Genomic DNA, 12,675 nt, shown 5'->3' on the forward strand with positions numbered 1-12,675 from the left:
ATGGGTCTGTCACTGCTCTTGCACTGGGCAATTTGTCGGAAGGCTCAGAAAGTGGGGCTAGGAAAGCTAAGGGGTCCGTCACCAGGCAGGCAGAGACGTGCATGGGTCAAGGTGAGGCAGTGCCAAGAATCCAGTGGTCCTGATTAGGACAGGGCCTGGGTCCAGGTAGACAGAAGCTAAACTGCCCCAAACTAGAAAGACTGGTAAAATCTAGTGAAGCAAGGGCATGGGAAAATCAGTAGGATGTGTCCCTCTCATGAGCTACTTAAGAAAATTATCAAAATCTATAAAAAAGTATGTATATACATATATATATATGTGTGTGTATATATATATATATATATATATTTCAGAGCTGTAATATATGTATTCTTTGACCTAACACTTTTTTTTCCTTTTATTTCTGGGACTCTAACTTACAGGAATACTCAAAAAAATAATGTGTGTGAATAGATGTACAAGTTTGTCATTTAAAAAAGTTGAAAACTCCTTAAGTGTCCATCACAAAAGGACTTCTACTTTCTAACAATGTACTTTTGTATGCTCATTTTTTTTTTTTTTTTTTTTTTTTTTTTAACAACAAGCAAGCATGAGTTTTGCGGTTAAAGAGAAAGACAAAAGAAATGTAGGCAAGATTGTCCAAAGACCATGCAGGGGTCAGGAACCTGGTTCTCCACCAAAACTGAAGGAGCCGAGCAACAGGTTTGGCCTGTTGCCTCTAAGGAGTCCGTGAATTGGTGACCTTCGTTGTTCCCTGTAGGAAGGTTTTGTTTGCATGTATGGGAAGGTGGAAAGCAGCTCCACCTTCCCATACCTTAGCTCTAAACTCAGTCCAGCAGCTCATGACAGTTTAGTCCCGCAGATGTAAGTTGGTGAATGAGCCCAGGCGGAGCATGACGGTGGGAAGAGAGCACATTCTGATCTTCAGTCTCTATGAAAACCTCCCAAAGAAGGCAAATTACCCCAAAATAGAGAAAAGATAAGATGATCTTATGTTGCTTTGGTGGTCCAGAATCTCTTCCAAATAATATTAATAAGCCATTGGGTGCAGCTCACAGATAGAATTGACTTTTCATTCACTTTTCCTGCCCACCAGAGCTATTTCCATGGTGAGCAGGCACCTGACAGGAAAATAAAGATATAGGCAAAACTTGCTTATAATCTTTACTTCTCCGGTGTCCATCAGTCTCCATAGAAAGAGCAATGGATTTAGCAGCAGTCGGATTATTAGAACCATAAATAGCTCGATTGGAAGGTTTGATCTTTTATATGATCATAGCCATCTGAGTTTTACTTTTAAAAAATCATTGTGAATATCTCTCAGATAACAACAAAAGCTTTTAATTTGTTTTTTTTTTTTAATTTCTTTTTAGACTGGACCCCTCCTTCAGTCATCCTGTGCACCAAAAAGGTACACCTCAGGGCACTGGTCCCTGACAAGGCCTGGAGTCTTTTACATTGGCCGAGAAGATGGATACATCGATATCTGGGACCTTCTGGAGAAAACCCACGAACCAGTCCAGTCACAAAACATCTGTATAACTATGATCACATACATCAAACCCTGGACCTTTTCTGGTATGTTAATTCTGATTGAATGAGCTAAGTCATTTTGCCTTTTGGGGCTAGCTTAGGAACATTTTGACATTCAACTGGAAAGCCTCCGATGTTTCTTCTCAAGATTTTTCTTCCCATTCCATCTCTTCCCTTCCTTTCTCTTTCCTTCCCATCATTCCCCTTCCTTTCCCTTTTCAAATTCTGGATACAACCTGAGTTTCTCTCACTGTTTTCTTCATCAACAGTTATTTCTGAGACACATTTTAGTATGTCAAGCAGAGGCTGATTTTAAACCACACAATAAAAAGCATCCTTCTCGGGCTTCCCTGGTGGTGCAGTGGTTGAGAGTCCGCCTGCCGATGCAGGGGACACGGGTTCGTGCCCCGGTCCGGGAAGATCCCACATGCCGCGGAGCGGCTGGGCCCGTGAGCCATGGCCTTTGAGCCTGTGCGTCCAGAGCCTGTGCCTCACAACGGGACAGGCCACAACAGTGAGAGGCCCACATACCGCAAAAAAAAAAAAAGCATCCTTCTCACCCTCTCCGGGTCCCTAAATCACAGGGTGAACCCTAAATCTTTGCTACATTTTGCTGCTTCTTTTCCAAATAGAATAAGTTCTGTACCTTTAATTTTTCATTATGTCACAAATTTTCAATATTTTATCACTTTATGGCCCTCCACTGGACAATATCAAGCAGTTTCCTTCTTGAGATCAAATGACTCTGTGGGGTCATATATTTCTTTAAACTATAACTTTTAAACTCATAAAGAGGAAAAAGGTAATGTATAACAGAGCAAGCAGAAATTTAAGAATGTGTCGATGGAAAAGTAATTTATATCCTTTGTCCCAATTTCTCTGTTTCACCCAAGTAATACTTTCTACCCAAATTCAATGTATATTTGCTCCATTTCAAAGAACTCTCCCTTTGTTTCCAAAGATGTGCAGGCATAAAATTGTCTTTCTATTCATTTCTTTCTCAGAAGAAACATTACATTTAGAAACACAGTCTTCAGAATCTCTGAGAGTGTCAGAGTCTGACTAATACTACTCGGCCGTATGTGTCACCAAAGTGTGTTTTCCCATCTTTGCTACAAAACATTGCTTTTGTATACCTCCAGGGATTACAAGTCTAGGATTTAGCAATTTGAACCAGACCTGCTGAAAATGAGAAAAAAAAAGTTGATGAGAGAGAAAACTAAATTTTCAAACACATTCGTGTTTTATATCCATTTTAAATGATCAAAGGAAGCAATTTGTTTTTATAATAAGAAAACCGGTTCTGGCTGTGTCTTTGAAATTCATCTGGATAATAGCATCCTTTAGCCCTTACTATGTCTTTGGTGAAAATTGGCATGATGATTTTTTTTTTTGAAAATCTTCCATGTATTGTCCCTGCTTTCTTTTCAAATCTGCCCAGTGGATCCAGTCAGAGAGGGTCAATCTCAGCTAGGAGCCACACTCCTTATATAGAGGCTGAGAAAACATGATTGGGGGTGAGCAGGGTGGCTGACGAAGACTCAGGGTCTCAGCCAAGATCATTGTAACCACAACAGGTCCTTCGGGAAATCACAAAACAAAAACACAGCACATGTTTAACCTCTAAAGTGGCTTTCTGATTGCAGAGTTGTTTTTCTCCCACATTTTTTTAATCTTTCAGCTAAGCAGCAATTTATAGCCATAGCTGATTATTATGGAACATTGCATATATTGGAAATTCCTTGGACACTAAGTCGCCCTTCCACCAATGAGGTTAGTAACTTTTGGCTTTGAGGATTTACGTGATCAGATACTGCTGAGGCATGTTTTAGAAGTATGTTCAGAAACGACAGCATTGGTATAGGGAGGGTGGGAGGGAGGGAGACGCAGAGGGAAGAGATATGGGAACATATGTATATGTATAACTGATTCACTTTGTTATAAAGCAGAAACTAACTCACCATTGTAAAGCAATTATACCCCAATAAAGATGTTAAAAAAAAGAAATGACAGCATTTTTGCTCTTTAAGAGAACAAAAGAATCATGCAGTCAAAAATAAGGGGATGTTAACCTAAATGGGAAAAGAATTTGAAAAAAAATAGATACAAGTATATGTATAACTGAATCACTTTGCTGTACCCCTGAAACTAACACAACATTGTTAATCAACTATGCTCCAATATAAAATAAAAAATTTAAAAAAGGGGATGTATTTCTGTTTTATGAGATAAATGGTTTAAAGCTAGGGAAAAAAAAAAAAACAAGCATGCAGCAAAAGAAAGTCCAAGTAAATGAAGCCCAGATTCAGAGAGGAATTGATTTGGGGATTCATAATCATAAGATGTTATTTTCATGTTGTAACCTAAGCGTGGGACCCTTATTTCAGTGATATCCTTCCCAGAGGGCCCAGCTGACATTTTTATGCATCTATCCATTGCCAGCCTCCACCCGTCCTTCCCCAGCTTGGTGTGCTGCAGGCAGCAGGTCTGAAGTGGCAGTATTCTGCCACTCCATGCACACCACCCAAGGGTTTCAAGCAGTGTTAATAATTAGGTTATAAAAAGAAGATCAATATGTAGAAATACATAAATATGTATGCAACCAACATTAAACATATAGATTGCAATCTGTTGCAAGTCCCAACAACATCACCCTAGTTACTGGTATGCAAAAAACTTTCCTTCCCTTGGTGGCCTTGCCCAAGGTCTCTGCTGACTTCCCTGCTTCTATTCTTACATCCACACGTTTAACTCTCCAGGGGACCAGGAACTCAGCTGCGCTTCCAGTCCCTTTACGGTTTCCATTGACATCCTCATCTGGGTTTTCCAAGTTTGTTTGATGATGTGAAACTTCCCTTAGTCTTAAAAGTGAGAAGGAAAGAAGGGGGGGTGGGAGCAATCCCTGAATATTTCTCCAACAAAATTGCAATTTTTTGCAGCTCTCTCCTTCCAATCCCACTCCTTTCCTGCCATCCCTCAATTTGCAGGCCCCTAAACCTTAGCCCAGTAGCCCCCAAATTAGCTAGTTCCTCTGATAGTGGGCCTGTGGGCATTATCCCAAAGCAGGTAATCTAGCTAATAACTTACAAGCCGCAGAAATTCTTCAGCGCCTCATGAAGAACATGGGGGCTTCCATGTGGGTCCCCCTCTCATGGGCCTCTGCTTCTAACAGGTATCTAGGATAAGCTACTACTTTGAAAGAGAAGTCAAGCATCTAGAATATGTAGAACAGCGCAAAAAAATTCGGGAAGAAGAAAAGAAAGAAATGGAAATGGAGAAGAAAAAAGTTGTAAGTTAAATTTCAGAAACAATAATTGCTTTCCTCTAATGCCATTGAGAATATATTTGTTTGGCTTATTCCACAATTTTAATAGAAAAATTATGCCTTTTTTCATTCTTGTTCTGATGGGAGTCAAGGGGGCATTTCTCTGATTTCCTAGCTTACTATGAGTCCGAACAACCAGTTAGACACACCTAGTGAGATTCTACCCAATTTAAGTTTCTGAAATTTTCTATATTTCAAAGGCCTTTAGATACAGTGGTATCTAAATACCAATTATAGATACAAAGATTCAAATTCGAATGCTTTCATTTCATAGAATTTTAACAGCTAGTGAATAATGCATTAAAACAGTGCAGGGCTTCCCTGGTGGCGCAGTGGTTGACAGTCCGCCTGCCGATGCAGGGGACACGGGTTCGTGCCCCGGTCCGGGCAGATCCCACATGCCGCAGAGCGGCTGGGCCCGTGAACCATGGCCGCTGAGCCTGCGTGTCCGGAGCCTATGCTCTGCAACGGGAGAGGCCACAACAGTGAGACACCCGCGTACCGCAAAAAAAAAAAAAAAAAATTACCAAAAAGGAACCTAAATCTCTGAAGCCCCCATCCTCTTCCTCAGCCTCTCTGTTTGATGTGAATTCCATCACTCTTTTGGTCTTCCCTTGACCACTGGAATTTAGGGCCTTGAAATATTCTGTGAATTCAGCTCTTCTTTCTTTCTCACTTGAGGTCATCTCAGTCCATATTTCTGCTTGTCTCTTGCTCATTCCCTTCCTTGCCCTTTTGTCACCAACAATTTCATCACCGCCTGTTGTTTCCTTATAGCCAAATATATAGCCTCCTCCAATGTAATTACTCATGTAAGACCCTAGGTCTCAATTAAAAGCACAAGCATGTGGAAATATTTTAATGTACTGCATTAGCAAATAGATTAACATTATCACATTGATATATACGAATTAGTGGAACAAAAACAGAGGGAGCATCATTTAAAAGCATTGTTTAGTGGTGACAAGGTATAAAAGAACACCAATTAATTAAATTTTCTTTGTTTTCTTTTGCTACAAAAAAAAAAAAATTGGTCTTGGTCTGTTCTTTTGCACAACCACAAACACTGGGTGAAAATCTGCCATCCTTTCCTACACCAGCAATCATCGATTACTAGGAGTGTTTCAATAACATAGTGACAGCTAATTAGCCACATAGAATTGTGGATAATCCAAAAATAATTTACAATGTGAAGTACTTTTTAAAAACTTGAATATTATAATAATCATATCTTGGAATTGTATGATGCTTTTGAGTTTCCAAAACTTTTCCACCTTCTTGTAACTTCATTTCCATTTGACATAGTACCCTCCTTAAATTAGAGCTACCACTTGTCAAGTTTTCTCTGCAACTAGACTGTGGATAAGTGAATACATTTAAAAGGGCTCCTCTGTTACATTTAGAAAATGAAAAGGGGCACCAAGGAAAAATAACTAATGTTGGTCAGAAGTATCTCCTTACAAGCAACTGCTGATAATAGGGGAAATGGGAACAAACTAACAACCTCAGCGGATTGCAGTGGGGACTAAATGAGTTGAAATATTTACAGCACTTAGCCAGTAACTGGCAGTTAGGAAGTGTCCACTATTAATATTATTACCGAGGGCAGAGGGCGATCACACATCCGTCCAGCAAGGCTGGTTTTCATGAACGCCCCCCGAATGGCAGGGATTAGGCTGTGCACTTCAACCCACACATGTGAGGGAAATCATATACCCATCTCTTTGCAAACATTGAATCTGGATACCGCTCACTTATTGAAAAATAATAGTAATTACAGCTCTAACAGCACACAAAATGGGAATTTTCCTAACTGGAATTTCAGCTGGACACCCGAAACTGAGAAAAGTAGCAGTTTCCATATGATCCATTATGTCATCTCTATGGGACAGAGAAGACGGAAGAATTCAAAAGAATTCTGCAACCCCTAGTCAATGACCCACACTCCAGGCAACACAAGGGAGGCAAGAATTATGGGGAAGAAGGTTGGAAAAGGGGATTTTTTTTTTTTGGAGAGAGGTGTTGGAGCGCTGTGTATTCCCCATTCCCACTTCTGCAACACCACCCAGACTCTGGGAGGAAACCTTCAAGAGAAGCACTGCTAGAGATAGGTTGCTGGCCAGGATGGACCATTGGCCTCGTACACCTGGCAGGAGGCTTCCTGAGCCACAGAAATCCAAGAGCTAGGAGTTACCAAGGGACCAGAGCAGAATGTCCAGGGAGAATTTAGGAAACACAGGGACAGGGACCTGACTCCTATGGTTGGAAAGTCTGCAGGCAAAAGATTGGCTTAAACTGCTCTGACAGATGGGTAGAGAGAGGACCAGGGGCAATGAACTTGTACTGATGGCAGAGTGAGGGTGGTAAGTTTTCCTGGGGCCAGGTGGAAACTTGGAAGTAGCTAGGCTCAAATCAGGTGTCCCAAAGGACTTTCTAAGTGGGGTGAGGCGATCTACAGAAAGAGCCTGGAGGTGCACAGGGGGGCATTGCAGTGGGAGCCACAAGGGGCAGCCTTCACTTGGATATTGGACTGGCCTGAGTCTTCAAATACCTGAAAACGACACTATTTCTAATACCTAAAAATGATAGGAAGTGCTACGGAATCTGTCACATATGTTGTAAAGGACAAAGGTTAGAAGAATAACATTTTTCTACTCTCACCTTATCAAGTCGTGCTCTTTTTGTGAATTGGTTAGTGTAGCTAACAAGTGCTTACTGGGCGCATGCACCATTCTGAGGGCCTGTCCTATTTAATAATTCATTTAATCCTCACCATGCTATGAAGCAGTTATAATGATTAGACATGAAGAACCTGAGAAAGCAGAGATATTAAGAGAGGGGGAAAAGCAAACATACGGAAAGAATGTGGCAGAGGCAGGGGAAGAGAACATCAGTCATTGTGAATATTCAAAAGAGGAAAATACCTCTTGCAAATTATTCTCTAAAGAAACTAGAATAAAATACAGTTCTGGTCCCTTTGATGGAATCCACAAAGACAGGGCTTTGTGACAAGTCATCAGAAGGCACAGGAAGACATTAGGATGGGGACAGGACAAAAGGAGAAAAAACAAAAGCAACACAGGATGACACACCATCCTGTGTGAAGTGACCCTAAAGTTCCTCTGAAAGAAGACACAGATGAGAAAAAACAAAATCTTAAAAATCGTAATGACTGCCCCAGCAGATATTACAATAAATTAAAATGTCACAGTTATTAAACCAGAGCAGTACTCAGGTGAACACTGACAGATCAAAGAACAAAACAGATGACTCAGATTATTCAGCAAGTGGTGCTGGGTAAATTAGCTGAATAAATGCCCTTCATTGTTATTCTCTCCCCTCTCAATGTGCTCCTCCCTGCATCAGTGGCAGGAGCTCGTAGGCCAGCCTGGATTGCCCCTGCCCCCGAGAGCCCACATCCAGTCCATCGGCAGACTGGGTCAGCCCCACCGCCAGGAGATGCCTGGAGTCCGCACACACCGCTCCGCTCATCTCTGCCCCTCCCCTTCAGAGCCAGCAGCCTCTCTCCCTGACTGTGCAAGAGATGCCGCCCTGCCCTCTGCCCCTCACAGCCCTTCCAGGGAACAGCAGGCAGGCCAGACTTTCAAAAATAGCCCCTTCCCAGCCTTTGGTATCTCTAGCTGCCAGAGTTTTATACAAATGACTTGCTTTTTTCCCCCCTAGGAAACGTATCAGAAGTCAAAAGAACAATTGGAAGCCAAATTGAAAATGGACTACGAGAGTTATTTGGAACTGGAAAAGGACATCCTCATCAATCTTGGTCTAATCAAAGTGGAAGAGACAATGTCAAACAAGGAAATGATATAGAAAAGCTTTCTGTAGGGGTGTTTTGAGGGCTTTGTGGGGCTTTTCTTTACTCATCATTTTTTATGTGAGGTGAACTAGCAAAACTAAACGTGAAAAAGGTTTACTTATGCATATCAAGCTTTTATTTCACTGCTATTAAAACTTTTGAATTAAACAATAAGATCTGTTTCCATTTTTGGACTGAATATGTACTAAACTTTGTACTGAATATAAAAGCTACTGATAATGAAATTTTCACTTTCCTGTAATAATACAGAGCTTCAGACATCCACCCTCAGTCCTCACCTGACATCCATTCAGAGCCCCTAATCCCAGACAGAAGTGGAGCTCAAACTTTGCTCCTAATTATCAGGTTGCTTTTGGTCACCTCACCAAAACGTGCTCCCACTGGGCCACTGCACAGATCGTCAGGCCATGTGCTCAACAAAATATTAGCAGATGGAATCCAGAAATATACGCATAGAAATGGATAACACATGAAGATCATGTTGGATTTATCCAGGAAATATAAGGTAAATTTAACAGTAGAAAATAAATCGATGTTTGATTAAAGGAGGGAATTTATGATACCAAAAAAATGCAGAAAAACATTCCTTAAAAGTCAACATCCACTCATGATAATAAATTCTTTGCAATTACAAAAAGAAGGAAACTTCCTTAATCGGATGCAGGGTAGCTAAAACAATCCTACAACAAACGGTATACTTAATGGTGAAAAGCTGGAAGTTTTCCTCAGAAGTGTGGAAGGAGATGGTGCCCACTGTCGTGTCTTCTAGTCAATATTGTACTGAAGGTTTAACCAGTGTGGGCACAAAAAGGAAAGAGCGTATGAAACTGAGTTGTGAAAGAGCTTGATGTACCTCAGTAGCAGATTCAACGTCACAGGAAAGCGACTAGCGTGAGAGGTGGGTGGCAGGGAGAGTGGCAGGAGCTGAGACTGGAGAAGCAGCTTGGAGCCAGATGGTGAAGGCTCCCGTAAACCAAACTAAAGAAGCTGGATTAGAGTTTGCAGATGCTGGGGAATTAATGCAAGGGCTAAGCAGGAAGGTGACACGATCAGCTTTATACTCAGGAAGATAAGGAACGGATTAGAGTGGGAGAGTCTCAAGGCAGGAAATCCTATTAGGAGGCAGTTGTAATAGTTCAAGGTAAAAGATTAGGGCACCCTGTCCTGAAGCTTAATGTGAAAATAAAAAATGAAAGGCTGATTGGGTGGGGAAGGGAAGACAAAGGATGATGCCAAGGTTTATAAGTTGCTAGAGGAGGTAAAATGTGTTTCAGTGGCTAAGACTCCACGCTCCCAGTGCAGGGGGCCCGGGTTCGATCCCTGGTCAGGGAACTAGAGCCCCCATGCCGCAACTAAGACTTCACATGCCGTAACTGAAGATCCTGCATGCAGCAAAGAAGATCCCACGTGCCGCAACTAAGACCCAGCGCAGCCAAATAAGTAAATATTAAAAAAAAAAAGCTATGTACACAGAAGTCAGGTAGGTAGTAGCACTTAACCATCTGTGTGCCTTTGGACAGATGACACATAGCTGTGAAACATTCCCTGTCTATGGAGTCAGGTTGAGAGTGTTTACCTTGTAACATTTTATAAGGGCAAATGAGCACCTGCATGTAAGGTGGTGGTGCCCCGCACAGGTCACTGTCATTACTGGAATGTCCCAGGGCTCATCCTTGTATTTGAACTTTTTTTTTTTTCCTTTTTTTTTTAAATCCACACCCATGGCTTAGGTGAATCCATCCGGTCTCATAGCTTTATATACTACCTCTATCCCTGGCCTGGACTTTTCCCATAAAATCAAGCACTGTATATTCATATGAGTACTTAATGTCTCTCCTTGGGTGTATAATATGCATCTCATATTTAAACACGTCCAAAATTGAGTGCCTGAATTTCCCTCCAAAACCCATGCTTCCTGCAGTCCTCCCAATCACCTTGCTTCTAGTTGCTTGGGCAAAAACCTTGATGTCATCCTTCATTTCTCTCTTTCTCTCACAATCCACGCCCAATTCTGTTGACTACATCTTCAAAATACACCCAGAACCTGAGCATTTCTCGCCTTCCTTACTGTTACCACCGTGGTCCAAGCCACCATCACCGCCAGCTGGGATTTTCGCAGTGGCCTGACGGTTCTCCCTTCAGTCTCTCTCAACAGCAGCCAGGTGGTGGTTTTAAATGGAAGCCAGAGGCTGTCATTCTGCTCAGAGCTCCTCCTGGGCTTCCCAGCTCACTAGGAGTAAGAGTAGCAGCCAAATGCTTTCCTGGGCCTGCAAGCCCTCGTGTGGTCAGGCTCCCCTCTGTCATCCTGGTTTTATCTCCCCTTCTCCTCCCCTCATCATGCCAGACTCCTATGTACCCAACATGCCAGGCATGTTCCTGTCCCAGGGCATTTGTGCTTGCTGGTCTGTGCTTTCTCCAGCAATTTTCCCTGTTTTATTTTCACGTGTTCCCTCAAAGGTAAAGGAAAAAAATGTTTTGAGCACCTGCTATGTACCAGGCTCTATACGTTTTTGAATTTTTTTTTTTTTTTTTTTTTTTTTTTGTGGTACGTGGGCCTCTCACTGCTGTGGCCTCTCCGGTTGCAGAGCACAGGCTCCGGACGCGCAGGCCCAGCGGCCATGGCTCACAGGCCCAGCCGCTCCACGGCATGTGGGATCTTCCCGGACCGGGGCACGAACCCGTGTACCCTGCATCGGCAGGCGGACTCCCAACCACTGCGCCACCAGGGAAGCCCTATTTTTTTTTTTTAATTGAAGTATATAGTTGAACAGAGTGTTCAGGGTAGGTCATACTGGGAAGGTGACATTGGAGCAAAGACCTGAAGAAGGTGAGGGGTTTTGCCCTGTCGTCTTCTAGGAGAAGCATGTTTCCTAACCCAGCCCCCCACCTCCCAACCCCAGCCGACTTCTGCTTCGGTCTCCTGGACAGAGGTGTGGCCACCTCTTAGTGCAAAAGAAGGTGGGACTACAGAGAACAGGAGTTACGTGGGGCTGGTGCATTGTTGTCTCAAACAAAAGCAAGGTTTTCTTAGCATAAAAGATATTGAATAAGCGTCTCCCTTAGGGTTATCAAGTAAAGAACTTAGCGTGGTCTGGCATATAGCAAGCAGTAAATATGTATTGCTACTATTTTATCTAATTTATAAATACAATATTATTATAATATTCTTGCTATAGAAACTAAACATTGCCTATGATAGCAGTTATTATCAGTTCAGTGTGATATTTTTATTGTGTGTTTATAACCTCAGTTTTTCCAGGTCTCGTCATCTCACCAGCCTATGGCCCCCAATGGAGTCACATAGCCATAGCCCACGTTTCATAGGATCTTGCCCCACCTGCTTAACAGGTATCTCATCCTTCTGCAAAGCCCCTCCAGGTATGTCCTATAGTCCCAGGAATGAAGGTACAGTCATATGTTTAAAAACAAGCCCACAACCACCAGGCACTCAAGACTCCCTTTTCCCTATGTGTTAGAGATGCTAATGGCCTGTGACATGGAAGAAGGTTCTGGGTCAGTGCCTCTGTGTTAGTTAAGTTCCAGCAAGAAGCGAACACCAAGGCAGGACTAGATGTGCAAGAGATTTACTGGGAGACTGAGCAGGAGATGCCAGGGAGAGCCTTCAGACCTCGATGCAGGTCTGTTACCCATGGAAGGAGAGAGGGGAGGAAAGAGAACCGGGTAGGGTGAGTCTCAGACCACCCAGCATGCTCACTGAGGCTTTGGAATTTGGGCACACTCACTGTGCTGCCTCCTCCTTCCCTGGGATGAGTTCTCTCCAAGGCTCTTCAGCTCCTCCAACAAATGCCTTTTTCTCTGGCTTGGATCTCCATTTGGCAGACAAGGTCAGACCTGCTGAATCCCAGCAGAGAACACAGTTGAGACTCAAGCTGGGAAGCTCTGGCTGAAAGTGTAGGAATATTGGGTGTGAATGAAAACAGAGTTTGGTGTTGTGTCTCCTTTCAGTTCCCACGGCTCTAGC

General features: G+C 42.7%; 1 protein-coding gene across 1 annotated transcript in view; it reads left to right on the forward strand.

Annotated features, from left to right (window-relative positions):
• DNAI3 (dynein axonemal intermediate chain 3) overlaps positions 1-8,810 on the forward strand; it is an 82,410-nt gene extending 73,600 nt beyond the window's left edge. The window contains exons 20-23 of the mRNA XM_067712919.1: positions 1,374-1,578; positions 3,215-3,306; positions 4,706-4,822; positions 8,543-8,810. Of these exons, the coding sequence (XP_067569020.1) occupies positions 1,374-1,578; positions 3,215-3,306; positions 4,706-4,822; positions 8,543-8,686 (558 nt within the window). The 3' untranslated portion in view covers positions 8,687-8,810. The remainder of the gene's footprint in view (positions 1-1,373; positions 1,579-3,214; positions 3,307-4,705; positions 4,823-8,542) is intronic.
• The last annotated feature ends 3,865 nt before the right edge of the window (positions 8,811-12,675 follow it).

Source organism: Pseudorca crassidens, chromosome 2 (genome assembly GCF_039906515.1).
Source record: "Pseudorca crassidens isolate mPseCra1 chromosome 2, mPseCra1.hap1, whole genome shotgun sequence".
Classification (NCBI taxonomy): domain Eukaryota; kingdom Metazoa; phylum Chordata; class Mammalia; order Artiodactyla; family Delphinidae; genus Pseudorca; species Pseudorca crassidens.